General features: G+C 49.2%; 2 protein-coding genes and 1 long non-coding RNA gene across 50 annotated transcripts in view; 1 reads left to right on the top strand and 2 right to left on the bottom strand.

Annotated features, from left to right (window-relative positions):
• The window catches only part of GSN (gelsolin), a 64,819-nt gene that overhangs the window by 5,210 nt on the left and 34,727 nt on the right, over positions 1-24,882 (top strand). For 20 of the 47 annotated variants that reach the window (XM_077968169.1, XM_028834897.2, XM_015116931.3 and 17 more), the window contains one exon: positions 8,237-8,327. The exons of 2 other annotated variants lie outside the window; for them this stretch is intronic. Coding sequence is in view for 3 of the 45 variants with exons in the window: in XM_077968126.1 (XP_077824252.1) it covers positions 9,216-9,314 (99 nt within the window). In the remaining 42 variants the exon portion in view is untranslated. Of the gene's footprint in view, positions 1-5,489; positions 5,629-7,473; positions 7,552-7,776; positions 7,990-8,236; positions 8,328-8,638; positions 8,718-9,202; positions 9,315-12,808; positions 12,917-13,279; positions 13,511-21,465; positions 21,634-24,152; positions 24,703-24,882 lie in introns of those variants that run through there. 25 more of the 47 variants (XM_077968156.1, XM_077968123.1, XM_077968135.1 and 22 more) reach the window with 15 other exon arrangements.
• Positions 8,234-8,796, bottom strand: LOC702897 (putative uncharacterized protein GSN-AS1; the record flags this gene model as incomplete). The annotated part of the gene is given in 2 exon segments (XM_028834898.2): positions 8,234-8,442; positions 8,445-8,796. Coding segments are annotated over 2 exon segments (471 nt in total), but the record flags the coding sequence as incomplete, so codon positions are not given.
• Positions 17,994-21,914, bottom strand: LOC144335146 (uncharacterized). Of its 2 annotated transcripts, none has more exons than XR_013405621.1 (2): positions 21,578-21,881; positions 17,994-19,829 (listed from the first exon to the last, which is right to left on the bottom strand). It is a non-coding gene; the product is annotated as an uncharacterized LOC144335146 (long non-coding RNA). The 2 variants fall into 2 exon arrangements; XR_013405622.1 differs by having other exon boundaries at positions 19,609-20,161; positions 21,578-21,914.

Below are 24,882 nucleotides of genomic sequence, written 5' to 3'. Positions count from 1 at the left end.
TCCTATTACAGAGGCTGTGGCTGGGCTGGGGTTTGGTGGATACTAAGTAAATACTAGTTAACTTTGTGGGTGTGCGTTGATGGTGTGGGTGGCATATGTACTTTTTTCTCCCTACCTCCAAGGACCTTCACCGCCCCCCCCACCTTATTATTTCTATTACACTTGTGATAGAAAATTTAGAAAATAAAAAAGTATATATAAAAAAAGAAGTGTTCATAACTAACCAGAGAAAACCACTGCCAACATCTGGGTGTCCTTCCTTCCTGATATTTTCAGTGCATTTTCTTTTTTACCCCCACACAGTTGTGGTTATCATGTATTTATAATTTTCTGTTCTGACTTTGTTTTTTCTCAACATTATATCATCAATATTTTTCTCATGTTATTAAGGATTCTTTTTAAATTTAATTTTTAAAAGTTTTAAAAGCATACTATACCTAAGTAGATAAATGTTTATTCTAATTTAAATCTTTTATTCCAATAGTGCAGGGGATTAAAAAATGAAATAATGCTTTTTTTTTTTTTTTTTTTTTGAGACGGAGTCTCGCTCTGTCGCCCAGGCTGGAGTGCAGTGGCCTGATCTCAGCTCACTGCAAGCTCCGCCTCCCGGGTTCACGCCATTCTCCTGCCTCAGCCTCCCGAGTAGCTGGGACCACAGGCGCCCGCCAGCTCGCCCGGCTAGTTTTTTGTATTTTTTAGTAGAGACGGGGTTTCACTGTGTTAGCCAGGATGGTCTCGATCTCCTGACCTTGTGATCCACCCATCTTGGCCTCCCAAAGTGCTGGGATTACAGGCTTGAGCCACCGCGCCCGGCAATGCTTTTTATTTATTAACAAAAAGGCTCAGAGAGACAGAATTGGCCCAAGATCACCCCAAAGAACCAAGACTGGGGCTCCCCAGGGCTGTAGTTTGCTTCCATAGATACAGAGAAAATAATGTTTATAATCTCAAGTATGAAAACTTCTGGCGAAAAGGTTTATCACATGCTAGCTGTATTTCTCCCCCTTCCACGGCTCTCTACTGAGTCTCTCTCTCCTAGAGGACCCTACTTTGCTTCACAATTAAGCAGCAAAGTATTTCAAGGGCTGTTCAGATTCTAGAAACTCATAGCTGCAGATGAAATAGACAGATAAGTCAGATATCAAAGATAAGACATTAAAAGATCTGGACTGTAGGCTGGACCGTGTTACTGTCACTGGCTCTTTAGCCCTGAAACAAGGGACTTGCCTCCTACTTTTTTTTGTTATAGTGGAAATAAATGCCCACCTGAGTTTTCGTCACTTACTATTATTCTATCTTTGGTGTGCATATACCATGTTCCCTTAACGATCCTCAATTATGAAACATTTAGGCAGTTTATAAACAATACTGCAGTGAACAACCTAGTGCATAATTTTTGTGTGTGTTCTTCTTTTATTATTTCCTAGAAGAGAGCCCTAGAGATGGAGTTCCTGAGTCCAAATGACACATTTTATAGCTTTTTCTTGTTAAAAAAAATTCAGTGATACTTGTTAAAACACAGTAAGGAAGTCTTTATTCAGGACCATCGCCTTGGGTATAGGGACCACTGCAACAGGGTCCTACAGTGAGGGAGAGAGTTTGGACTCAACTCCTAATACAGCAGGGGCACGTGGGAATTGCTGGCTGCGGAGCAGGGTGGGGGTCAGTGGATGGAAAATTACTAAGAGGAAGCTCAGGAATAAGGGGTATTCTTGCTAAACCGACCTAACAAAAGTATTGATGAAGACAAACCAGGGTGATTCAAACATCACTGGGAGCATGGTGGAGGATGAGGAGCCCGATCAGATATCAAGGAAGAGGGGTTCTGGCTAAACAGACTTAGCAGGGTTCTTTTGCTAAAACTGGATTTTACAAGGAAGTGCACAGGTGGGCCGAGGAGAAGGTTCAGAAGCCTGGCTAAAGTTTGGCCAAGTGAAGAATCTGTGTCATGCTAAATTGCTACTCATAAGGGTTACAGTAGTCCTTATTCCTACCAGCCAACCGTGAGAGTGGCAGCATTCTTTAGGAGCATCTGAAGCTGGTTATAAAAAGCTCAGCTGTCTTGTTATAGAGTACAGCGACCATTTTCCTGAAACGTTACATTTCATTCATTCATTTGGCAAATATACTTGAACAATTCAGCAGCAATAAAGCCTAACAAGTTAGGTTGCCAGGCCGAAGAAGCGGAGAGAACTTGGTTCTCCTTCCGGTTTATATTTTGCACTTGCCATAAGACCTTGAGGACATCACCTCACTGAGTTTCATTTTTCTCAACTATAAGGTTAGAGCTTCAATACTCACTTCACAGAATTCTACAAAGTATCTAACACGATGCTTGGCCAGTGCAATCATGTGGATGCTGGGAATTTGTATTATCTCATCTGACTCCAAAGAGCCCTGGGAAGGAAGCAGGTAGGGACAGATCCTTCCCATTTCATGGACTCAGAAAAGAAACGGCCATATTTCTTGGAGTCCTAAGCTTCAGTTCAGGAAGTGGTCGTCCAGCGGAACTGTGTTGTTTAGAATGGAGGTAAAATGGGCTTTTGTGGGCTGGCCTGTACTCATCCCCCTTCCACCTCCCCTCCCACCACAGTACCTGTTTCTTTTGGAAGGCAAGTTCCCAGTTCCAGTGGCAGCCAGAATTCTTTCTATGCTCTTTTAGAAGGTGAGAGATGCCTGCCTACCCTTTTCAGTGGTCTTTTAAAAAAGACCATAAAATTCTTAGTTGCATAAACATAGTTTTCATAGATTTAAATTGCATTTTAAATGTACTAAGGCTTCATCTTTGAGCTTTTCAGAAATGTGGGATTTCAGGCTCCACCTTTAGGGTTGCCTTATTTAGCAAATAACAAACAGCGTGCCAGTTAAGCATGAGTACACCGAGGAGGGTTTGGGGCATAATTATACCAAGACATCTTAATGTCTTTCTGACATTTAGATTTAACTGGGCATCTCGTGTTTTATCTGGCAACCCTATCCACCTTGGGCCTACCGAATCCAAATCCAGATTTTCACAAGATCCCCATGGAATTCGTGTGCAGATTCAAGTGTGAGAGGCATTGCACTGGGAGCCTCGCCATCAAAGCCCAGAATGAATCCTTTTTGTAACGAATCTGTCGGTAAAATAGAATGTGCAATTTATAAAGAGCCTGATTATTCCCAGATCAACCATTTGCACGCATCTGTGTGTTCACATGTTAGGTTTTCTGAATACAGGATACCCTTGCACTGTTGTCAGCTGAAGGGAAAAATTCTTTGCTTTGGTAAGAAGCCCTAGTCCCTCTTGAGGACGTATTTTCCTCATCTGTAAAATGGGCTACATCCTTAGCATGCATGCCAGCCTGTGGTGACCAGCTGAGGTGGCCCCAAGGGGATGCATGACTAGGGCCCACACCAGGTCCCTCCTCAGCCTCCTCACAAAGGACTGAAGGACTTGGCTCTGAGGTCCCATCCCCCAGAGACTTTGGTGTGACTGTGGTGACCCTTGGCATAGGGCACCCCTCCTGACTGCCTCCTCATCTCAAAACTTTCCAGAACATGACTTTTATGGCAGGGCCTTACGAATCGCCTGGCTCTACCCGCTCACTTCATGGCTACAGATACTTGTGCCCTGAGAGAGCAAGTGAATTTCCCAAAGCCAACAGCAAGCCCTCTGATTGCTGCTCTACCAAGCCGAAATGATTTCAGTTCTCATGAAACCTAAGGCCTGACTAAGGAAGATTAAGAAACCTGGTGGTGGTCATGCCCACTTAGTTTGTCTTGGCTGTGTGGTCTTGGGTAAGTCATTTCTCTCTCTAACCTATTCCCCCCCGCACTCCATAATATGGGGAATAGCACCTTCTCCTGTTCCCCTAGGTCTACTTTCTGCCTGGCTAAGGTTTTACTTTAAGATCCGGTGGTAGATCTTGGTCTGTCAATTGGTCCTAGAGTGGAGTGCTTTATGAAGTCACTGGTCCGTGCGTTAGGTCAGGGACTTAATACCATGACATCATGAAAGATGTCTGTAGACCCTTTCTCTCCTCATTGCTAACAAAGATTTTGTGGACTGTGTTTCAGATGGACAGAAAATATGTTCTAGAGCATTCTAAGATCACCTGGGGCTTTTGTTAAAATGCAGATTCTGGTTCCACAAGTCTGGGTGGGGCCTGAGGCTCTGCATTTCTAGTGATGCTGATGTCGCTGGTCCAGGGATCACATTTTCAGTTGTAAGATTTGAAATCAATCTATTATTCATGTAGAATCAATACTTACGAGAAAAGGGGCTTAAGAGGCAAGTCCCTTGTTTCAGGGCTAAAGAGCCAGTCACAGTAACAGAGTTGAGTCTGGAGCTCAGATCTTGTAATGTCTTGTTTTCGATATCTGGCTTATCTATTTTATCTGCAGCTATGAGTTTCTAGAATCTGAACAGCCCCTGAAATACTTTGCTGCTTAAATATGGAGCAAAGTAGGGTCCTTCTTTAGGAGAGAGAGTGACTCAGTGGAAAGCCATTGGAAGGGGAGAAATACAGCTAGCATTTGATCAACCTTTTCACCAGAAGTTTTTGTATTTGTGATTATAAACATTATTCTCTTTGTATTTATGGATGCAAACTACAGCCCTGGGGAGGCCCCAGTCTGTTTTTGTATGCCTCTAAGCTAAGAATGGTTTTATAGTTTTAAAGTGCTGTTAAAAAACAACAATAACGAATAAAAAAGGAAAAATATGCAACAGAGAGGGTGTGTAGCCTATGAAGCCTAAAATATTTACGGTCTGGCCTTTTACAGAAAAACTTTGCTGGCCCATGAGCTAGAGTACCCGAAGATGTGCGTGTTTTTTGTTTGTTTGTTTGTTTTTCTAGTGAGCAAGAGGCCTAGCCTTACAGCTTTGAAATATAGTAAGGTTAAGACGTAGGGGAGGCAGCCTGCATTGGTGGGAACTGCCCAGACATCTTAGCTCTGTGACCCTGAGCACATTACTTCACCTCTCTGAGCTTGTGTCCTAGCTTTGCAAAATGAGGACAAAGATTGCTGCCTGGTAGAGTTATTGCGACAATGAGACATGATGCCTGCAGAGTTTAACACTTGGAAGATGCACAGAAAATGATAACTATTGTTATTAAGGGTGGCCATTCGAACCCTTATGGCATTAATGGACAGATATCATGTTACTCCCATCAGGTCTGAAGGCCCTTCCAATGAACTGGGAGCAGTCCTTTAGGAGAGAAAAATGCTCTGCTCCAGCCTCCCCCGATCCCACCTCCAGAGCAGAAAGCTCCTTTTTAGCCACGTAGACAGACAGGGTTCCGTGGTGGCTTGCACACTTTCACCAGGCGAGCTCTCTCCCCAAAGGCTGGCCTTTCCACAGCTGAGACTATTGGAAGGCATCTTCTGTTCCTGTGCCCTAAGATATGATTCAGCAAACAGGCACGTAGTGAGAGCCCTGGGCTGGGATTGTGAGTGCTGGAACGCAACCCTTCTCTTTATGGCTCCATCTGGAGTGTGTGGGCGGTGGACTAGAGTCAGTGGTTTTGCCGACTTTGTTTTTAAACTGCTGCAGCCTTAAGGTCCAAAATGGAAAACAGACCAACTTGGACTTAGCTGAGGCTAATTCTAAACCCTGCTGAGTCTGAGAGCTTGGAGGCTCCTGGGGTGTGTCTGAATCTTAGGAAGGGTGTAATGCTTTTCTTGCCCGTAGATGGCAGCATCTGCACTCTTAGCTGGCTCTACGAATGTGTGTGTGCATGTGCACGTATGTTACACACGTGTGCACGCCTGGGAGTCATAGTTTCTTACTTTGGTAAATCTTGAGCTGCGGTGGTCCCAGCCCTAGGCCAGGCTCTGGGATACACGGGAGCAACTGGGGAGGCTGACTTGCAAATAGACTGTAGAGTGTGACTGGGAAGACTAGTGGGTGTGGAGGTCTGTGCGGAAACTACATGGAGGACTCAGGAACAGAGTGCCGTTGCATCTGGCTGGAGCCTGGTGGGGTATAGTGGAAGACAGGAAGCCGTGAGGGCTGAGGCTGAAGGAGTTGAAGGGGACAGGTCATGAAGAATGTGGAGAGGTTTATTAAGGATCTTGGACTTTATCTGGGGCCACAGTGGAGCCATGGTAGAGTCTGGGCAGAGGAGTGGCATGGTCTGGGCTTGCTCTGAGGAGGATGCATTGTAGGAGGGAGAGGATGCAGGAGGATCAGTTAGGAAGGTTCTGCAGTCATGCAGGCGAGAGGTGATGGGGTTATGGACCAAGATGTTGGCGTTGAGGTGGAGAGAAGGGGTGACACTCTGGAGGCAGTCAGGGGTTGAACTAGCAAGACATGGTGATACATTGGAGGGGAGAGTGACAGAGCAAAGGGGTGAGGTGGTGTGTTGAGGAGGGTGAGAGCCTGGCGTCTGGACTGGTCCACTGGGTGGATGGTGGATGGTGGATGGTAGTGCTGTTTGCTGAGATGAGGTGCAGTTGGGAAGGAGCAGGTTGCACTTGGGAACAAATGCAGCACTGCAATATGCATCTGAGGATGAGAGTGCAATTTGGGGTGTGTAGAAAGAAGTGGAGCTGGATTCGAAAGGCTCATCCTCACACAGAGTTGACATAGTGCGGGAGGTCATTAGTTATTTGCCGGAACAACAAAACCCAACTCTGCTTTGGCCCGTCCCTTGGAACCAGGAAGTTTCTGCCATAGTCTTTGAGAAAGGCCCACAGAAGTGGGCACCAGGTCCTGCAGCCCAGATAAGTGTCTGCCTCTGATGTCTCTGGTTTTGGGTACCGTGACTCCACTTCCGTGGCTGTATCCCATGTCAGTCACAATGCACAAGTCATCAAGACTGTCTGGATCATTTACTGTCGGCCTGAGAACAGGGCTTGTTTGTGTCTTAATCCCAGGAGCCTGCATGGCCCTGCCACCTTCGGGATCTTGGACCTTCCTCTCGGCTTGGGGAAGCTGGTTTAGGCAGAGAAATTTTCCAGCGTGGGCAGGAGCCAGTTTGCTCAGCTTTCCTCTGAATGTAGCTGACTGGAATTCTTAGTGGCGAGGAAGGGTGAAGATCCAAGTTGTCCCTGAGAGGCGGGGGGACTGAGCTGCATACTCCACGATGAGCTGATGTGGGGTGGTCCTTCATCCACTCATCTAGCATATGTCCACTGGCCCTGCCATTTGCTGGGCACATGCCATGCTGAAGCTTCAGAGGTGAAGCAGACAGAATCCTTGCCTCTGAGGAGCTGACAGCCTAGAGGGAGAGAAAGTCCTGTCACCAGACATTGATAATGTAGTCTTGCTCAGCTGTAGTGCATTAGAACAGTAATAGAGTGATGTTGAGGCACAGAGCTGCGAATATGACAAATCAACAGGGTGGGTCCCCAAACCGCACATGTGCAGGATGAGAAAGATACAATTTGCAGGCAAAAGACTTAGAAATTTAGTTATTAATAATCAGGGTAATAATTAGAGTAAACATATGCCTTGTGCAAAACCCTGAACATGTTTGATCTCATTGTAGGTTCTAATATTATCCCTCTTGAACAGAGAAGGCGACTGAGACTCGGAGAAGTGATGTAGCTTGCTCAACTTACACAGTTAAGTCAGGGCCCAGTTTATATAACTCCAGAGTCCTAAAGTACAACTCTGAGGTTGACTGTAAACTGAATTCAGCCATGCAATAGGACTACCTTAAATGTGAATGGGATTTTAGGCTGAATTAATAGAAGCATGATATCTGTAATGAAGGAGGTGAGAGTCCTGCTCGCCCTGCCCTGGGTAGAGCTTGTCTGATTGTCTAATTCTGGGTCTTGTCCTGTCAGTAGGGACAGAGTTCATCTGGAGCAGATCAGGGAACAGGGTGAGCGAACCAGAAACCCTGGTCTCAGGAAGAGCTGGAGGAAAGGGGGTGCACACTTTGTAGAAGACTTGAGGGGCCCAGGATCACTATCTTCAAATCTCCAAAGAGCCATCAGGAAAGAGGGGGACAGACCTGTTCTGGCTGACCCAGAAGGAGGCAGAGCTAGTACCAGCAGGTACAAGGCATAAGAAGAGAGAGATTTTAGTGCGTCCTTAGGAAAATTCTTTTACCCAGCCAAACCCTCCAGCAGCAGGTCTTGCAGCCTTGGCAGGTAGTGAGTGCCCTGTTGCCGGATGTGTGCAAGTACTGATTGTGTGACCCCTGGTGGAGGGGAGGAAAGGAGTTGAAACATCAAATGGGGATTTGACCAGATAACCTTGAACTCCCCCTGAGGCTGACATTCTTTTGCCCTTTTTTTACAGGTGGTGCTCATAGCTCTTTGTCCAGTGCTTCGGCCTTGGTCCGGGTGCCTTCCCACAGAGCAGCGCTCTTCACCCTGCACAGCCCTGTTAGGTAGGTAGAGCAATGCAGACACCTGTCCTCCTGTTAAACCCCGCCCTGGCTGCCCAGGGAAGCCTGGAGGGGACTTCAGTGGTGGAAGCAGCCACTGTAGCCGCAGTGGATTCAGGGGAGTCCCTGAGGTCTTCCCAATAAGGCTCAGAGTGCGTCTCTGCTCCTTTCCTGCCCTTGAGAGGGAGGTCAGGCGAGAGTGATCTTGTGGGGAGGAGGCAGGGACTGGGCTCAGTGCCCGGATGCCTGGCTCCCACCCTGGCTGTGCTGCCTGCTTGCTGTGTGACTTTAGGAGAGTGGCTTTCCCTCTCAAGGCCTTGGTGGCTCTTCTGTAGAAGAGTAGAGTCCCCATAAAGAGGAGGTGCAGGAATTCTTCCCAGAGACTTTGGAGAGGTGAGAAAAATGGGGGTCCATTTGCCAAGTCTCCAGACTTGTTGACCAGAGGAGGAGCACCCGAGGCGTGTGAGTCATGGGGAAGTCAGATGAGTCATGCCCACTGGGGCCAGCTGGCAGGGTGGGGCCCACCTGACTATCAGATTCACAGGTGACCTGCTGAAGTAGGCGGGGAGGTGGGGGGAGGAGTGCAGAGTCCTGGGCTGGAAGCCAGGAGACTGGCTCACCTCCCAGCTGCAGCCTCGGTTTTTCCATCTGTAAGACGGGTGCCTTGGTCTCCCCTACCCACCTAACAAAGCTGCTCTGTGGACCCAGTGAGCTCGTAGATGCCAAAGGGCTTTGTGACCAGTGAGACAGGAAGGATCGCTACTAGGGGGAATCGCCCAGCTTCCAACACCCAAACAAAAGTGAATTTCTAATTAGCAATTGTGCAAGAACCCAGGAAAACACCTCTCCGGCCCACACCATCCCTTTTCTGCCAAAAGGAGAAGGGGATGAATGCACACAGGACTTACACGTCTGCTGTGGCCCAGCTGGCTTCCAGATGGTGACACGAGCCGCCCACAGCCGGAGCGGTTCCTCTTTCCCAAAGCTCAGGTGAAAGGGCTTTTTGATGGTCCCCAGGATGTTGTACCCCAAAAGCCAGTGATTCCCGAAAGGCCTGCTGGGCCCAGAAAGGTGACTCGCCCCATCAGCTGCTACCCAAAGGTTTTGGTGACAAAGAGGTGGCCCTAGTGCTGCCCTAATAGGAGGAATTGAGGGCCAAGTCTTGGCTCTGATGCGCCTGCCTTTGAGACTGAGCCCTGACAACTCCAAAAGCCAAGTTACCTCAAAGTGATCTGTCAACAAAAAGAATGTTATGCCCTGTTGATGCTTTTGGTAACTGTGACACAGGGGCCCTGTCTTCCATAGACCCTGCAGGGCCAGGCTGGCATAGGCCCAGCTGAGCACCCATCACCTGAGAGCTTTGCTTATTCACTACCCTTTACTCCTCTGCCCCCTGCAATGTACCAGCCCTGTGCCCACCTCCACGGAACCTTGGTTCAATCACGGAGGCCCCAGTGACCTCCTCAATGTCCAATCTAGTGCTTTCCTCAGGATTCCATGTACCAGTCTCTGGTGCAGTTCTAGAAACTCCCTCCTTTTGCTTCTGGGAGGCTGCACTGTCTGGTTTATTTCCTCCTGTCTTTTTAGTTAGGGCCCTGTTTATCCTCCTGACTTTTTTAGTTAGGGCCCTGGGTTTTTTTCAGTTAGAGCCCCTCCTCTCTTTTTAGTTAGGGCCCTGTTTTTCTTTTTCTTTCTTTCTTTCTTTTTTTTTTTTTTGAGACGGAGTCTTGCTGTGGTGCCCAGGCTGGAGTGCTGTGGCATGATCTCAGCTCACTGCAACCTCCTCCTCCCAGATACAAATGATTCTCCTGCCTTAGCCTCTCGTGTAGCTGTGACTACAGGCTTGTGCCACCACACCTGGCTAATGTTTGTGTTTTTAGTAGAGACAGGGTTTTACGACGTTGGCCAGGCTGGTCTCAAACTCCTGACCTCAAGTGATTTGCCCACCTTGGCCTCCCAAACTGCTGGGATTACAGGTGTGAGCCACGATGCCCGGCCCAGGGCCCTGTTTTTTCTGCCTCAGCGTTCCCTAGGATTCTGCCCACCTTCTTGTCTTGATATATGTATGTAGGTTCATTCATTCATTCATTCATTCATCCATTCATATCTTCATTCATTTGAGAGATATTTAGCCTCTGAGCTGGGTGTTTGAGAATCAGCAAAAAACAAGACCTTCCCATTCCTCATGGGTCTTCCGGTAGATCATTATTTACACCAAAGATTAATTCTTGCTGTGAAGGAAACGATCGGGTTATGGGAGCGTGTGGGATTGGGTGGGAGTGGTGAGGTCTTATCTGGACAGATCAGGGAAGCCTCCCCTAAAAAGTGAGACCTGAAGAGGGAGAGGGAGGTGGCTGAGTGAGCAGGGAACGGAGGAGCCCCCCAGGCGGAGAGGCAGTCTGGGTAAGGCTTTAGTGTGGGGGAGTCCTTGAAGAACTGAAAGAAGCGAGGGAGGCTGGCCAGGGAGGGGGCATGGCAAGAGGAGGACCTGGGGGCCAGGCAGCATCTAGGTTATGTGGGCTCTTGAGTTTGGATTTTATGCTAGACCTCTGGGAACCATTGGAAGTTTTAAAGCAGGAGGGTGACTTGCCCAGATTTCATTATCAGAACCCTTGTAAGAGACAGGCACAAGGACCATCCTGATAAGCCGTGAGGGTGCAATTTTTGGTTCTTCCACAGCAGGGTGTCCTGATGCTGTGCCTCAGTATGGGGCTTGTCACTGGGCAGTCCTGGGAAACGTGTACTTTCCCAGAATTCTTTCGGCTCTTTGCATTTTTCAGTTTACCCGGTCAGCCCTTGCTGAGCTGCTGCACTGGAGAGGGAGGTGAATCAGACACCACCGGGCCCTTGGATATCCACTCTAATCCAAGACGGAGACAGTGGCAGTTAACGCCCAGAGTGCTCTGTGATAAGTGCCAAAGGGCTCAGGGAGCCAAAGAGTGCCTTTCCTACTTGAGAGTCAGACAAGGCTGAGAAGGGAGAGTTGGGCATTCCAGGCAGGAAGGCCCCATAGGCGAAGGCTTGGCCGCTGGAGGAGCCCACTATGCCTGGGGGCTAGTGAGCAGGAGTGTGAGGGTTGAGGTGGGGAGCTGACCAGAAGACCTGGTCAGAGAGGTTTTAAATACTGGGTTTCTATCCTCTGGGTACCAGGGAATCATGGACAGGTCTTCAGCTGAGGAGTGACTTGATCCATGGGATTTCAGAACAATCAGTCCACGGCAGGCAGAGTGGAGGGTGGATCAGAGGACGGCAGCGCTGGGAGCTGGCTGGAGAGAATGAGTACCATTGCTGAAGCCTTGTCACTCCCCCCACCGCACACACACAGCAACATCCTCAATGCCCCTTTCTGTTCCATGCCCCTGTTCTGTTATCCCCGCATTGGCCGGCCAGCCTGAGCTGTCCAGAGCCCTTTCACAGCAGCACTGGGGTGTGTTAAACCCTGGACTCCAGAGGCAGACAGGTCTGGGCCTGAAACATCACTGTAGCCCTGACTTGCTCTGTGCCCTTGGACAAGTCCCTTACTCCTCTCAGCCTCAGTTTCCACATCTGTGAAATGGGGGTGATAATAGAGTTGGTGATGATTAAACAATGGGGAAATCAAGTCCTTAGCACATGGCTGGTGTATAACGATGGCTGTGTTAGCTTTGTGTCCTTGTCGATTGTAATAGCTCAGTCCATGTTGTAATCTGCCCCTCAGGGAGTTCTTGTCTTTGGACGTAAATCTGAATTCTCAACTAGAAACAAGATGTCCCCAGCAGCCCCAAAGAAAGCCTCTAGTGGGACACTGAGGGGACTGGACATGCTGTTACACTCTAGGATCCGGCACAGGGCTGGGCACACAGAGGCCTGGACTGGGTTTTATTTGTCCCTATATCCCCAGCACTCAGCACAAGGCTGGCATAGGTTGGCCAGCTGGCTGGGTTCTCAAAAGTACTAAACAAAAAAATGGAATTAAAAAAAATTGTTGACCTTGGACATCATCCCCCAGCACCTTCATTTTACAGCTGAGTAATCTGGGGCCCAGAGAGGAACAGTGGCTCATTCGAGGCCACTCAGCCCCTCCGTGGCAGGCCCTGGACCTGTTCCTTTCTCCCTGCTCACATGTTTATTACAATTCTAATTTTTGAAATCCTGGTAAGTTAAAAATGGCATCGTGTCCCACCTCCCTAGTTTACATTTGGGGAAACTGAGGCCCAGAGAGTGATAGTGGCTCCCTCAGGTCCTCAGAGAAGGAGAAGCAGGAAAAGGGCCTCCTCTCCACAAAGCATACCCCCACTAATCAGCAGTAAGCAGGCAGGTTCTTCCCCCAAAACCGACTACTTCGTGCTTAAGGAAGCAAAGCAGAGTGTGAACAATAGTTTCCTGAGGAAGTGTTGGGTTTTAATTGTGTTGAGGAGAAGAACCATTTCCGGAACTGTGCGTGCCCGTGATGCCTGTGGAGTTGGCTTGGCACAGCTATTTCCAGACTAATCCTGAGTCCTATTTATAGGCTGAGATGATTAGGTTGGCCTGTGTCAGGAGAGGCCCACATAGCTCCCCCCAGCCTAGTGATGGCCGAGGAAGAAGCCCTCGGGGGCAGTTCTGACCTGTGGGTGAGTAGCACGGGATCTGGGATGGTCCCCGAAGCCAGCTCAGAGGAGGGATGCCAGGGAGACCCAAGGGGAAGTCCCACTCCTGACTCTTAGTTCAACCACCAGCCAGGCCCTCTGCAGAGATGAAACCAGTTCCGATCCTATTCTCTCCCTGCTTAAAAATCCTCAGTGCCTTGGATCAGGCCAGGACTCCATAGCAGTCAGACCCCTTCTCCCCCAGGTATCCACTGTCTCAACCCCAGCCATGCCTCTTAAACCGTTTATGCTTCCCTGTGCGGGCCACACCCCTGAGCCTTTGCTTCTGTTGTTCCTACCTCCCCAAAGAGGAAACTCCATTTGTCCTCCAAGGCTCTGCCCCAATGCCCCTCCTCCGTGGCTCCCTCGGGCGTGGGTGCTCCCTCCTTTGTGCTCCCAGGGCCCACAGCTACTTGAATGACTATTGGTGTTCCTGTTTGTGTGCCCACTGGGTCAGGAAGTCCCAAGGCAGGGCCTGACACAGAGAAAGAAAGGAGACAGTTTGTGATTGAACAGCCACTGTGGCCATCATTCTCCTTACCTGTCTGATGAGAGCTGATCTTCATGCCACTGTGTGCAGTAGGTATTTTTTAAAGGTGTGTAGAAGTGAGAGTCAGACTTCGGACTTCAGAGTCAGACAGCCCTGGGTTCCTAATGGTGTAACCCTGGGCTGAACCTCTCTGAGCCTTTGTTCCTCCATCTATAAAAGGAATCAATGCCAGCCATGGGTTTTGGGGAGGATTCAACAAGACAATGCTTATAAAGTACTCATCATGTGGCCTCATCACAATGGGCATCTATTAGCATAGGAGGTGTTATTTGCAGGTGGGGACGTGCATTGTGGGGACATCCCTATCTAGGGCCCCACACAAGGGAGTGGCTGAGACTCCAAGTCTCCAAGTCTTGGAGCCTCCGACTCCACCCTGTGTTCTCCCTCCCCTCCCTCTCTTGGCCCCCTGGGCCTATTCTGTTCCCCAGATCAGGGAAAGCTTTGTTTGGCAATTGTTTTTCCTAAGAAGTTTCCTCTGTGGGGCCTCTGGGTGACTCAGAGCCCTGAGTCACTGGGAGGCTGAGGACGGGGGAGGAGTGGGAGGGAGGCGGAGGGAATGGAGAGAAGAGAAGAGGAAAGGGCTCTAATTCTAGCCCTGGCTCTCCCACCATTTGATCAACTAGGTCTGACCAGGCCCGTCTCCTGGCTAACCTCAGTTTCCCCAAATGTGAAAGGAAGATGTGGGCCCAGTCCTGGCTGAGCCTCAGAATCACAGGTTCCCAGGCCCCACCCTAGACCTACAGACTCAGAGGCTGGGGGTGGGGCCTGTGAATCTATTGTTTCCTGAGCTCCCTGGGTTGATCCTGCTGCACACCTGGTCCACAGAGGTGTTAGGGAACCGCTGGGCTCAAACCTGCTCCCAGCTGGGCCTCAGAGCAGCTTGGCCTCTGGTTGAACTTCACTGACCCGCAGGGAGCGCCCTTCTCTTGCAGAATGCTTTCGCAGAATAGTGCACTGGAAGCGCGTGGGCTTTTTTTTTTTTCCTAAAGAAAAAACAGCTTTATTGAAATATAATTTACATGATTTATTGGAGTAAATTTACATATAATTTACATACACATAATTCACTCAATTCAACAATGTTTAGTAAATTTATAGAGTTATGCAGCCATCATCACAATTCAGTTGAGAAGATTTTCATCATCCCCAAAAGGATCCCTCATGCTTGCTTACGTCCGTCTCTACGCACACCCTATAGCTGACCACGTATCTGCTTTCTGTCTCTTTGTTGTTTTATTGTTGTTGTTTCGTCGCCTAGGCTGGATTGCTAGGCTGGAGTGCAGTGGCGTGATCTCTGCTCACTGCAGCCTCAACTTCCTGGGCTCAAGTGATCCTCCCACCTCAGCCTCCTGAGTAGCTGGGACCACAGGCACACGCCATCACGCCTGGCTAATTTTTGTATTTTTTGTAGATGGGGACTTGTGGTGATGCCCAGGCTGATCTTGAACTCCTGAACTCAATGGATTCCCCCCGCCTCAGCCTCCCAAAGTGCTGGGATGTTAGGCGTGAGCCACCTCGCCTGGCCTGCTTTCTGTCTCTCCGAAGATCCAGACCTGTGTTCATTCCAGCTGGCCCTGTGGCCTCATGCAAATTATTGCCCTTCGATTACTCCTCTGCATGAGAGGGAATAATCCTACCCTCCCTGTAGGGGGTTGTTGAATTTCACTAATGTGCACAGTGTCTGATGCACCCGAAGAGCTGGGTACGTGGGAAGCTGGTACGCAGGGCACAGGACATAACACAGATGCCCAGGCACAGTTGGCACAGGCCTAGCAAACGTTTTAAAGCACTCACTGTGTGCCAGTTTCTAGACTAAGCATCTTACATGCATAACCTACTTTAATCCTCGGGTGTGAGTATCAGTTCCATTTTATAACTGAAGAAACAGGCACTGAGATGGGAAGTCACTTTTGCAGGCTCACATAGATGATAGTTGATAGGGCTGGGAGTCCATCCCAGAGCCTGTCCTCCCTAAATATCATCCTGTCCCCTTCCTGATGTGAATCATCAAGCAAGGGACAACACAATTCATAGATCCAGGACAAGGTTTATGGCACATACTTCTAAGGGGTAGGACCTGGTGTGATGGACTCACAGGCATCTCAGAGAGGGGATCTGGGAGATGGAATGAACACAGGTCTGGATCTTCAGAGAGACAGAATGCAGGCCAGGCGAGGTGGCTCACACCTATAATCCCAGCACTTTGGGAGACTGAGGCGGGGGGAATCCATTGAGTGCATGGTACAGTCTGTCACAAAACAGACATGACATGGTGCATGAAGCATGACCCAGGGTGTAAGAGGCATGAGATGCCACTACAAGGGAGACACACAGGACAAAGCAAGAGGAACGCAGGGCCTGGTAGGTGGCACAGTTACAGGGTATATGACACTGGGCATGACAGACTCTATGATGCAGAGACATGGTACTCAGGGTTTGAGACTTGAGCTATGGCAACTGGACAGGCTCTCAGCCACTGTGAGACCCTTTGTCACTGGGGATCCTCCATTATGTTGGTGCCTGGGGCCCCAGCAAGCAATGGCAGGAACCAACTTTCTCCTCTTCACAAAGGCCTGTCTGGTTTTCTTTTTCCTCCCTCCTCCTCCCTGTCTCTTTGGATGCCAAAAAGTGGGAGTGCCCCAGAGGAGTGGTGGCCAGAGTAACCCCTGCCATCCCACCAGCTCAGACAGGGATCAAGGCTTGGGGCCAAGCCCACGGCTCAGGAAGGGGTTGCCAGGCCCCCAGATACCCTCTCTGAGATAGCTGTGAGCACTGGCGTTGGCTGGGGCGAAAGCTGGGTAATTTTCCTCTAAGCTGTCTTCCCTCTGCTCCCCTCCCTGCCTGCTGGTGCTGGCTGTGAGCACGTCTGCATTCCAGAGCTTAGGAGAGAGAGTGAGAACCTGCTGCTGTTGCTGCTGTTAAAGTTGAAGAAGTAGATTGCTAACAGCTGCCTTAGGAGGGGGTGGATGTGCTAGACAGGAGGCCGTGGATTGCAGGCTAACGTTTCTTGAGCTTCTTGGCACCTGGCACTCACTACCTCATCTTGTCTCATTTACACAAAGCCCCAGTAGCCCGATGAGGAGACAGGCCCAGAGAGGCAAAGAACTTACCCAAGGTCACACAGGGAGGCAGAGCCAAGGCTAGACCTTGGTCTCCCAGAGCAGGCAGATGAGGTTGTATAGAGGCGATGGCACAGGGAATGTTGTCGGGGGGTTAGTGGGCAATGAGACTGCAAGGGCTTGCGGGCCCCAGATCATAGAGGACCCAACTCAGGAGTCCTGACTTCTTTCTGTCTGCACTGAGGTCCATGGAAGGGATGATGCAATCTGTATGGGTGATGGGCCCAGTGCAGGGAGGGTTTAAGGGAGTGAGGGAGCTGATGTCATGATCCCAGGGAAAAGATGGGGACACCAAACCAGGACAGTGGCTGGAGTGTGGGGGTGAGAAGTGGGTGTAAAGTGGGGAGGAGGTGAGCTTGGTCTCTGCTCTGGTCTTGGTGGGACGACTGTGGTTGGGTCCTGCCTCCAAGGGTATCCCAGAGGGTTCCAGAAGCTCCCACATGGACAGGGACTTGGAGGACAGTGCTGGTGACTGGGCAGGTGCCTGGACGGAGGTGAGGCCTAAAGCACACCCGGGCACAGAAGGCAGCACCCACATGGGAGCCCAACTTCATGCCAGGGACTGTATTCTAGGTGCTGGATCTTGTTTAAATCTTCCAGCTGGCTATGATTATCCTGTAAGCTGGGGAAGGAAGAAAAGCATTCCAGTACTGTACCTCTGTTTGGGTTAAAGGAAGGGAAAGTACTTTAAATAAAACCTATTAGAGTTAAAAGGATGAGTAGCCATAAAAATATCTTTGTATCTCTGATGGTTCTATTGTAGTCAAAAGTTTTAGATAAATTGTGAAGAATCTCTAATCATGCTATTTGGAGTTTCTCTTTTTAAAAAAATACAAGTTATTGTATATACTTAAGGTATATAACAGGATGTTATGGAATACATATACATAGTAAAAAGGTTACTATAGTGAAACAAATGAACATACCCATCTCTGTTGGCATAGAAGTAATTGCGATTTTTGCCATTACTTTCAATGACAAAAACCACAATTATTTTTGCACTGACCTAATAAAATCTGCTCATTTAGCATGAATCCCAAAATACAGTACAACTTATTCCCTATAGTCCTTGTGTTGCACGTTAGTGCTCTTTTTTATTTTGAAATTTGTATCTTTGTTATTTTTAATATATAGAGAGACAGGGTCTCACTGTGTTGCCCAGGTTGATCTTGAACTCTGGGGCTCAAGCGACGATCCCTCCTCAGCCTCCCAAAGTGCTGGGACTGCAGGCACGAGCTCTCCAGACTTGTTCATTCCACATATCTGCTACCTTGTGCCCTCTGTATCCTCATTCGTGGATTCAACCAACCACAGATCAGAAATATATTTTTTTTAAAAGTGAAAAATAATAAACAACAGTAAAAATAATACAAATTTTAAAAACAGTACAGTGTAACAAGTATTTACATAGTTTATTGTTACATAGAAATTTACATTTATATTTTTATGTAACAACTACAGTATAACAACTATGTAAATAGCAATTACATTGTATTAGGTTTTATAAGCAATCTAGAGAGATTAAAGTATAATACATGGGAGGATATATGTAGGTTGTGTGCAAATACTGTATATAAAATATACCAATATATAAAATCCTATGCCATTTTATATATTGGTGTACAGCATCTGCAGATTTTGGTATCTGAGGGAGGTCCTGGAACCAACTGATCCCCCGTGGATAGGGAGGAACAGCTATTCTCTGATATATCTCCCCACTGGAGTTTTTTTTTTTGTTTGTTTGTTTTTTTTTGTTTTTTTTTTTTTTGAGATGGAGTCTTGCTCTGTCACCCAGGCTGGAGTGCAGTGGTGCAATCATAACTTATTGTAGCCTCGCCCTCCCAGGTTCAAGTGATCCTCCCACCTCAGCCTCCCCAGTAGCTAGGACTGCTGGTGTATGCCATCATGCCTGGCTAATTTTTAAATTTTTTGTAGAGACAGGGTCTCACTCTGTTTCCCAGGCTGTTCTCAAACTACTGGGTATAAGCCATCCTCCTGCCTTGGCCTCCCAAAGTTCTGGGATTACAGGCATGAGCCACCATGCTCAGCCAAGAGCCCTTGTTCTCTTGGGTGGGGCAGAACAGGCGAAGTCAGAGAGGAGGGGAGGGGGTGTCATAAGGAGTCTCATGGAGGGGATTGGGTAACAAGGCTGGCTCAGTAGTTGTTGGCTTGAGGCCCTCTCCTGAGATGCATCGCCATCCCTGGTACCAGCCTTGTTTGGAACCCTCCCTGCCTCCCTTGCTTTGGATGCAAAGACACAGAGGTAGAGGGGTGGGTATGAGGTAGGTGTAGGGCAGGTATAGGGGCCAGTAAGCTATATGTGTGTATAGGGTCTGGACACATGCTGGGGGTCATCTTTGGACTAGTTATGCTTACTGAATACCTGCTGTGTGCCAAGCACAGTGCCAGGGGCTCCTTCAGTCCTACTAGACACCCCACCAGGTTGGAATCTTCACCCTATTTTACAGAGGAGGAAATTGCAATGCCACAGAAGGTGCCACTGGCACAAGTTCCCTGGTGGTAGGGATTTGGGCTCTGTCCAGATTCATCCCTGTACATTGCCTCAGATTCCTTAGGTTGGAAGGTCACTCGTCCTCACCCTGTTGGTCATTTTTGGTATCTCCGGCCCACAGAGACTCTGCAGGCACTCCTGGAGCCCGTTGTCTTTTCCCTCTTTGCTGCACCTGCCCCCTTTTGTCTTTCTCAGGGAGTTCTCCCTGCAGGGTGCCTTTGCAGGGCATGGTCCTCGGATCCCTCACATTTATGGTCTCATTTAATCCTTTCAACTAGCCTTCAAGAAAGGCACTTTGACCCCGATTTTCCACATCCAGACAATGGGCTCACACATCTTGCCAGAGCCCAGCAAGGAGGAAATCTTGGCTGTAGTTGATATGGGAGGCTTGGGGAGAGAGAAGGGCTTTGTTTGGAGCCAGCAGGAGGAGGGATGTGGTGCCATCATCTGGTGTCCTGCATCATTCATTGTCCCCATCAGGAAGGTGGTTGGCCTGGGGAAGCTTCCAGCATTGCTGGTAGATCCCAGTGAAGGATGAATCTGATCCCTAGGCAGGCAGGCGGGTACCCTGGCCAGATGCACAAACTTGTTTGCTTTTCGCCGTGTGTCTTTTAGCATCCTTGAGTCCCAGGGCCTGAAGGGTTCTTAGACATGGGCTGATTTTCTTGCCACCTGCGTCCTCTCAACCATATCACCACTGGGCAGCTCATTATCTATCTGGAAAAGGGGAAGGAAACCAGCATTTGTCTTTCCTTTTTTGTTTGTTTGTTTGTTTTTAAACTGTGTTGACATACACACAACATAAAGTTTGCCATTTAATAGGCTGGGTGCGGTGGTTCACACCTGTAATCCTAGCACTTTGGGAGTCCAAGGCAGGCAGATCACTTGAGGTTAGGAATTTGAGACCAGCCTGGCCAACATGGTAAAACCTTGCCTCTACTAAAAATACAAAAATTAGCCGGAAATCACTTGAACCTGGGAGGTGGAGGTTGCAACGAGCCGAGATCACGCCCCTGTACTCCAGCCTGGGCAACAGAGTGAGACCCCATCTTAAAAAAAAAAAAAAAAAAAAGAAGTAAGGCATTTTTAACCCTATCTTACACATAAGGAAACTGAGGCTCAGAGAGATAGACACTTATCCAAGTCTCTCCTTTAACAATAAAAGCAGCCTCCTTTATATGTACTTACTCTGCACCAAGCGGTGTGCTAAGTCCCAAATGTTCTTTACCTTATTAAATTCACACAACTACCCTCAGAAAAAGGTATTATAATCCCTGTTTTATAGATGAGGAAACTGAGGCTCAGAGAGCCAGAGCGACTTGCTCAAAGCCACACTGCTAATAAGTGATAGACCGGGGACTTAAACGCAGGCATTTCTGGTGGGAGCTCTTTCCACAGTCACACACAGAAGGTTGCTCTCTGTTTTTCTCCCTCTTGGAAAGTCCTTCCCCTGCAGAGCAGGAAGCTGCCTCCTGTGGCTTCTCCTGCTCATTCTGACTCCAGCTGGGCATTGTAGACCCTGCCTTCCCCTGCAGCTCTGCAGAGCCTGTGTCTCTCCAAAGTCTTCTGCTGGTTCCATGGTCCCAGCATCTGCAGCCAGGCCTCCCTGTCTTGCTGCAGATTTGCGTTTGTGCCTGGGCTCCCCAGGGGTGGGTGGTGGGGTGCTGAAGGGGCTAGGACATAGTTATTTGCAGCCCTGGCTACTAAGCCACCACGCCTCTCAGGGCCATTTCCTCCCCGAGAGCAGAGGAGACAGACTGCTGAAGTGGGTCCTAGCAAGAAGGGCCCAGAGCTCAAACCCATGGCCAAATCTGGATGCTTCCAGGGCATGGGGTCTTTGTCCAGCCCGGTCCCAGCACTAGGTGGGGTTGGCTCCGGAAGCTGGGAAAGGGCCATGGCTCTGGTCCCTGAGACAGTTGGTCTCCTGGAGTTGGCTTCAGCCAAGCCCCGCTGGCCACCTCCCCAGCAGCTGTCCACTCCCAGGATGGATTTGGCCAAAGCAGCAGCCCAGCCAGCCCCGACGGGGAGCACCGCTGTGTCATGGAGACCCAGGCCTCAGTTCTGGCCTGGTTTTTGAGAGAGCTGAGTTCTAGATCTACTCTGCCAGGCACTTGTTTGGCTTTGTGACCCTGAAAAGTCACCCTCTTGTTCTTGGTGTGATCATCTACAAAAGAGAAGACAGACTAATGACCACTGACTGCTGCTAATAAGTCCTGCTCTGAACAACATACTCCAGCAGTCTCACTCCTGTTTCCCCAAAAGTCCTGCAACTGGGCATCACTGTCCCTGTTTACAGATGAGTGACCTGAGGCTCAGAGAGGGAAGGTAACTTGCTCCACCTTACACAGCCCAGACCTGAACTCTAGCGTCTTACTGTGAAATCTGTAACCTTTCTCCCGCACCATCACATACTGAAGGCAGGCCTCTGTACAGAAACCAGGCTGCTCAGAAAGAAGAGTGCTTACTTCTGGGGAGCTCCTGTGCGTCACATCCTGGGCTTCCTCACTGCTCCGTGCTGTAGGTACCATTCTCCCCCTTTTATAGATGAGGAAACTGAGGTCTTGATTGCAGGAGCTGAGTCCAGGTTCGAAAACCTGTCCACAGAGCTTGCCAGAACTTGTCCAGGCCCTGTCCAGTTTCACTGGGTTTCATAACTGGCTTCTCTTGTTTACTGACCATTGTCCCAGTTAGCAAAATCCCTGGCCGGAAGGGCGGGTGCTCCCGGGAGGACCAAGAGAACAGCAGTGAGCCAAAAAGCAAATAGACTCCAAGAGAGGGCTTTCCATGAGTGCCTGGCTGCCTGGAAAATCAAGAACAACAGTGTTTGGAGTAAAGAGAAAAGAACAGGGTGGTGTCTTCCAGGCCCAGCCAAGGCCTTTTTGTACACTGTGGAAGGGGCGGGGGAGGCCACCTCCTCTGGTCTCTGGTAGCTGTCCTGGGAGTCCCACAAGGTTACAGAGGGAAGGAGGGCCCAGAGCTGGTTGTGTTGTGGAGGTCCTGGGTCAACTACAGGGGAGAGACCCCAGGGGGACATGGGCAGTACAGTCCCCATCCTGTGGCAGACACAGATAATCTGCCTACTGCGTGCCTGGAGGTGGACCCGGGAACAGCTGAGATCAGAGGTCAAGGAGATCTCCGAGGTGCGGAGAAGCGCAGAGACCAGGACGTGCTCATGTACTGAGGTGGTAGCAGAAGGACTGCCTCCAAATCAAAGGAACCATGCCAGACCTGAGTGCCATGTGGCCCAGAGTGCAGGTGCCACAACCAGTCCCGCACTAAGTGGCCACAGCCTGGGGATCTTCCAGGCCTTTGGCCTGGGCACTCACATCAGGTGTGTGAATGGCTAGAGGGCTTTCCCGGTATCATCTCCTGCCCTGGCCTGGGAAATGTCGTGGGGACGGCTGCCCCGGAGACTCCTGGCTGCCAGGTTTGACTCGGGCTTGATTGATGTAGCCTGTCACCTGGAAAGGGCGCTGCTGCTCCCTGCCCGGGCCAGGTGGTGCTAGGAGCTCCTGCTTGATCTCCGCACACAGAGCCTGGGCTCTGAAACCAGTCAGACTTGTGTTTGAATCTCGGCAACACTTCTTTCTAGTTGAGTGACTTGAACCTCCCTGAGTCTCAGTTTCCCAGGCTGGGCCCAGAGGTGAGGTGGCATGCTGCTGTCAGTGACTGCAGTGCCTCCTTCCTCAAGTCAGGGGCCGTGGACTGTCTGATCCAGAAGGGCCTGTAGAGGTGACCTGGTCCAATGTGCCCATTTTACAGATGGGAACCCTGAAGCTCAGAGACTTGTAGGTCCTGGATTTGGTTGTACAACCAGTATCTGGGAGTGCTGGGACTAGGAAAGAGGCTTAGAGTCAGAGCATCAGGCCCTACCCTGTATTTTGCATACGAAGACACTGAAGCCCAGAAAGGTACAGTGACTTGCCCAAAGTCACCCAGGAAGTCAGTGGCAGAGCCAGCCCTAGCACTGGGGCCTCTTCCTTTCCACCTAGGGGCCCTTCTTTTGTACCCGAATTCCCCCATTCCCTTGAACTCATACATCTTCTTCCAGGCTGGAAGCAGAGTAAGACAATGTTGCTCCCATCATGGTCTCCACTCATCAGTGCCCTGTAGCAAGGGCTCCAGGGTCTGTAGTGAGGGCTCCCAGAGGGCAAGGGTGGGGTCTGTTCACCAGCCCTCCCGTGGCAAGGGCCTGGGCTCCAGTGCTATATAGTGGGCAAAGCTGCAGGCCCTTCATGATCATTAACGTGGTCCTTGGGCTGATGGTCAGTGGCCTCTGGGGCCAAGGTCAAGCCACAGCAGCCCCTCTATTAATCACCAACTATGCAGGTCAGAGTCACACTGCTCTGGAAGGGGCCACTCAGCTGGGCAGTTGCTGGCCCAGGTTCAGTCTGGGGGCTGGGCGGCTAAGAAAATTTCTTCCTACTTGTTTGAATTTTCCAAACTGTCTAATGAGCAGGCATCACTGTAAGCATATTTTAAAAGGGATTGTTTCTTATAAAACAAAGGGATTTGTGTTCTATAAAAGAATAAAACTATATTGGATATATACTTGTAAAGTTTCAAACACTACAGCAATGCTTTTTACAATTTTTTCAGCTAGTATATTGAGGTATAATTTACATATCATAATGATTCACTCACTAAGTATACATTTGGTTCTATGAATTTTAGTAGATTTAATTGGTTGTATAATCTTCACCGTAATCCAGTGTTAGAATATTTTTATCACCCTGAAAAGTTCCCTCATGCCAACTGCAGTGATCTAGGTACTTCCTCCAGCCTCAGGCAGCCACGGCAATGTTCGAGGATGAAATTCTCCTCCTTCCCTTTCCAGCAAATGGCCTTAACAGTTTGGTGCTTACTCTCTGATTTTTTAAGGGTGTATGCAAAAACAGGCACCATTGTAAAAAGGAGAAGAGGAGCTATACTATAGCCATTATTGTGCAATTGCTTTCTGCACTTGGAGATCTCCCTGTGTTTACTGAGTGCCTACTATGTGCCAGGCACAATCAGATGTAGCTCATTCTTTTTTCACAGCTGCATAGTGTCCATTGTGTGGTGGCTCCATCATTTATTTAACCAGGACATTTGGGTCCCTTCCAGTTTTCTTCAAACAATGCTTCAGTGAACATCCTTGCACATATATTTTTGTGTTTGTTGGTAAGTAATTCTGTAGAAAGTGAAACTGTTGTTGCATTGTGTGTTTTGAGTTTGGATAAATTGCTATCTAGAGAGGTGAAACTGGTTTATGCTTCCATTAAGAGCCTATGGGAGCTGTGGATTTTTTTTTTTTTATAATATCATCCTCCAAATGGCTAGGGGGAAGGGAGAGCTCTCTGAATTTAGGCCAGAGCTGGCCCACTGCAGGCTGGGCAGGCCCAGGCCTGGACTTGGAGCTCTGAGAACTCAGGTATCCCTCTGGGGCCCCCCACAGACACCGAGACAAGTTCAGACTCTTCGGTGTGGCACACAGGCCTTGGTGACCCCTGCTGCCCTCTGCAGCCTCCTCTCCTCTTGCTCCCTGTGTTTCCTGCTGGACCCCGGGTAATTCACTGGATATGGTTATGTTTGCCTGCCCTTTGCCTATGTGTCCCCTCCCCCTGGAATGTCTTTTCTTCTTAATCTCCAGCCTCCCTGTCATTCAAGGCCTGGGTCACAAGTCCCTTTCTCCACAAAGCCTTCTTATAATCTCTCCAGCCTGAACTGTGTCCTCTGTGTTCCTTTAGCCTTTTATCCGAACCACATCCCCCCTTAGGTGGGAGCAAGT

Source organism: Macaca mulatta, chromosome 15 (genome assembly GCF_049350105.2).
Source record: "Macaca mulatta isolate MMU2019108-1 chromosome 15, T2T-MMU8v2.0, whole genome shotgun sequence".
Classification (NCBI taxonomy): domain Eukaryota; kingdom Metazoa; phylum Chordata; class Mammalia; order Primates; family Cercopithecidae; genus Macaca; species Macaca mulatta.
Note: the sequence above shows the minus strand (reverse complement) of the source record. Positions and strands in the feature narration are given on the sequence as shown.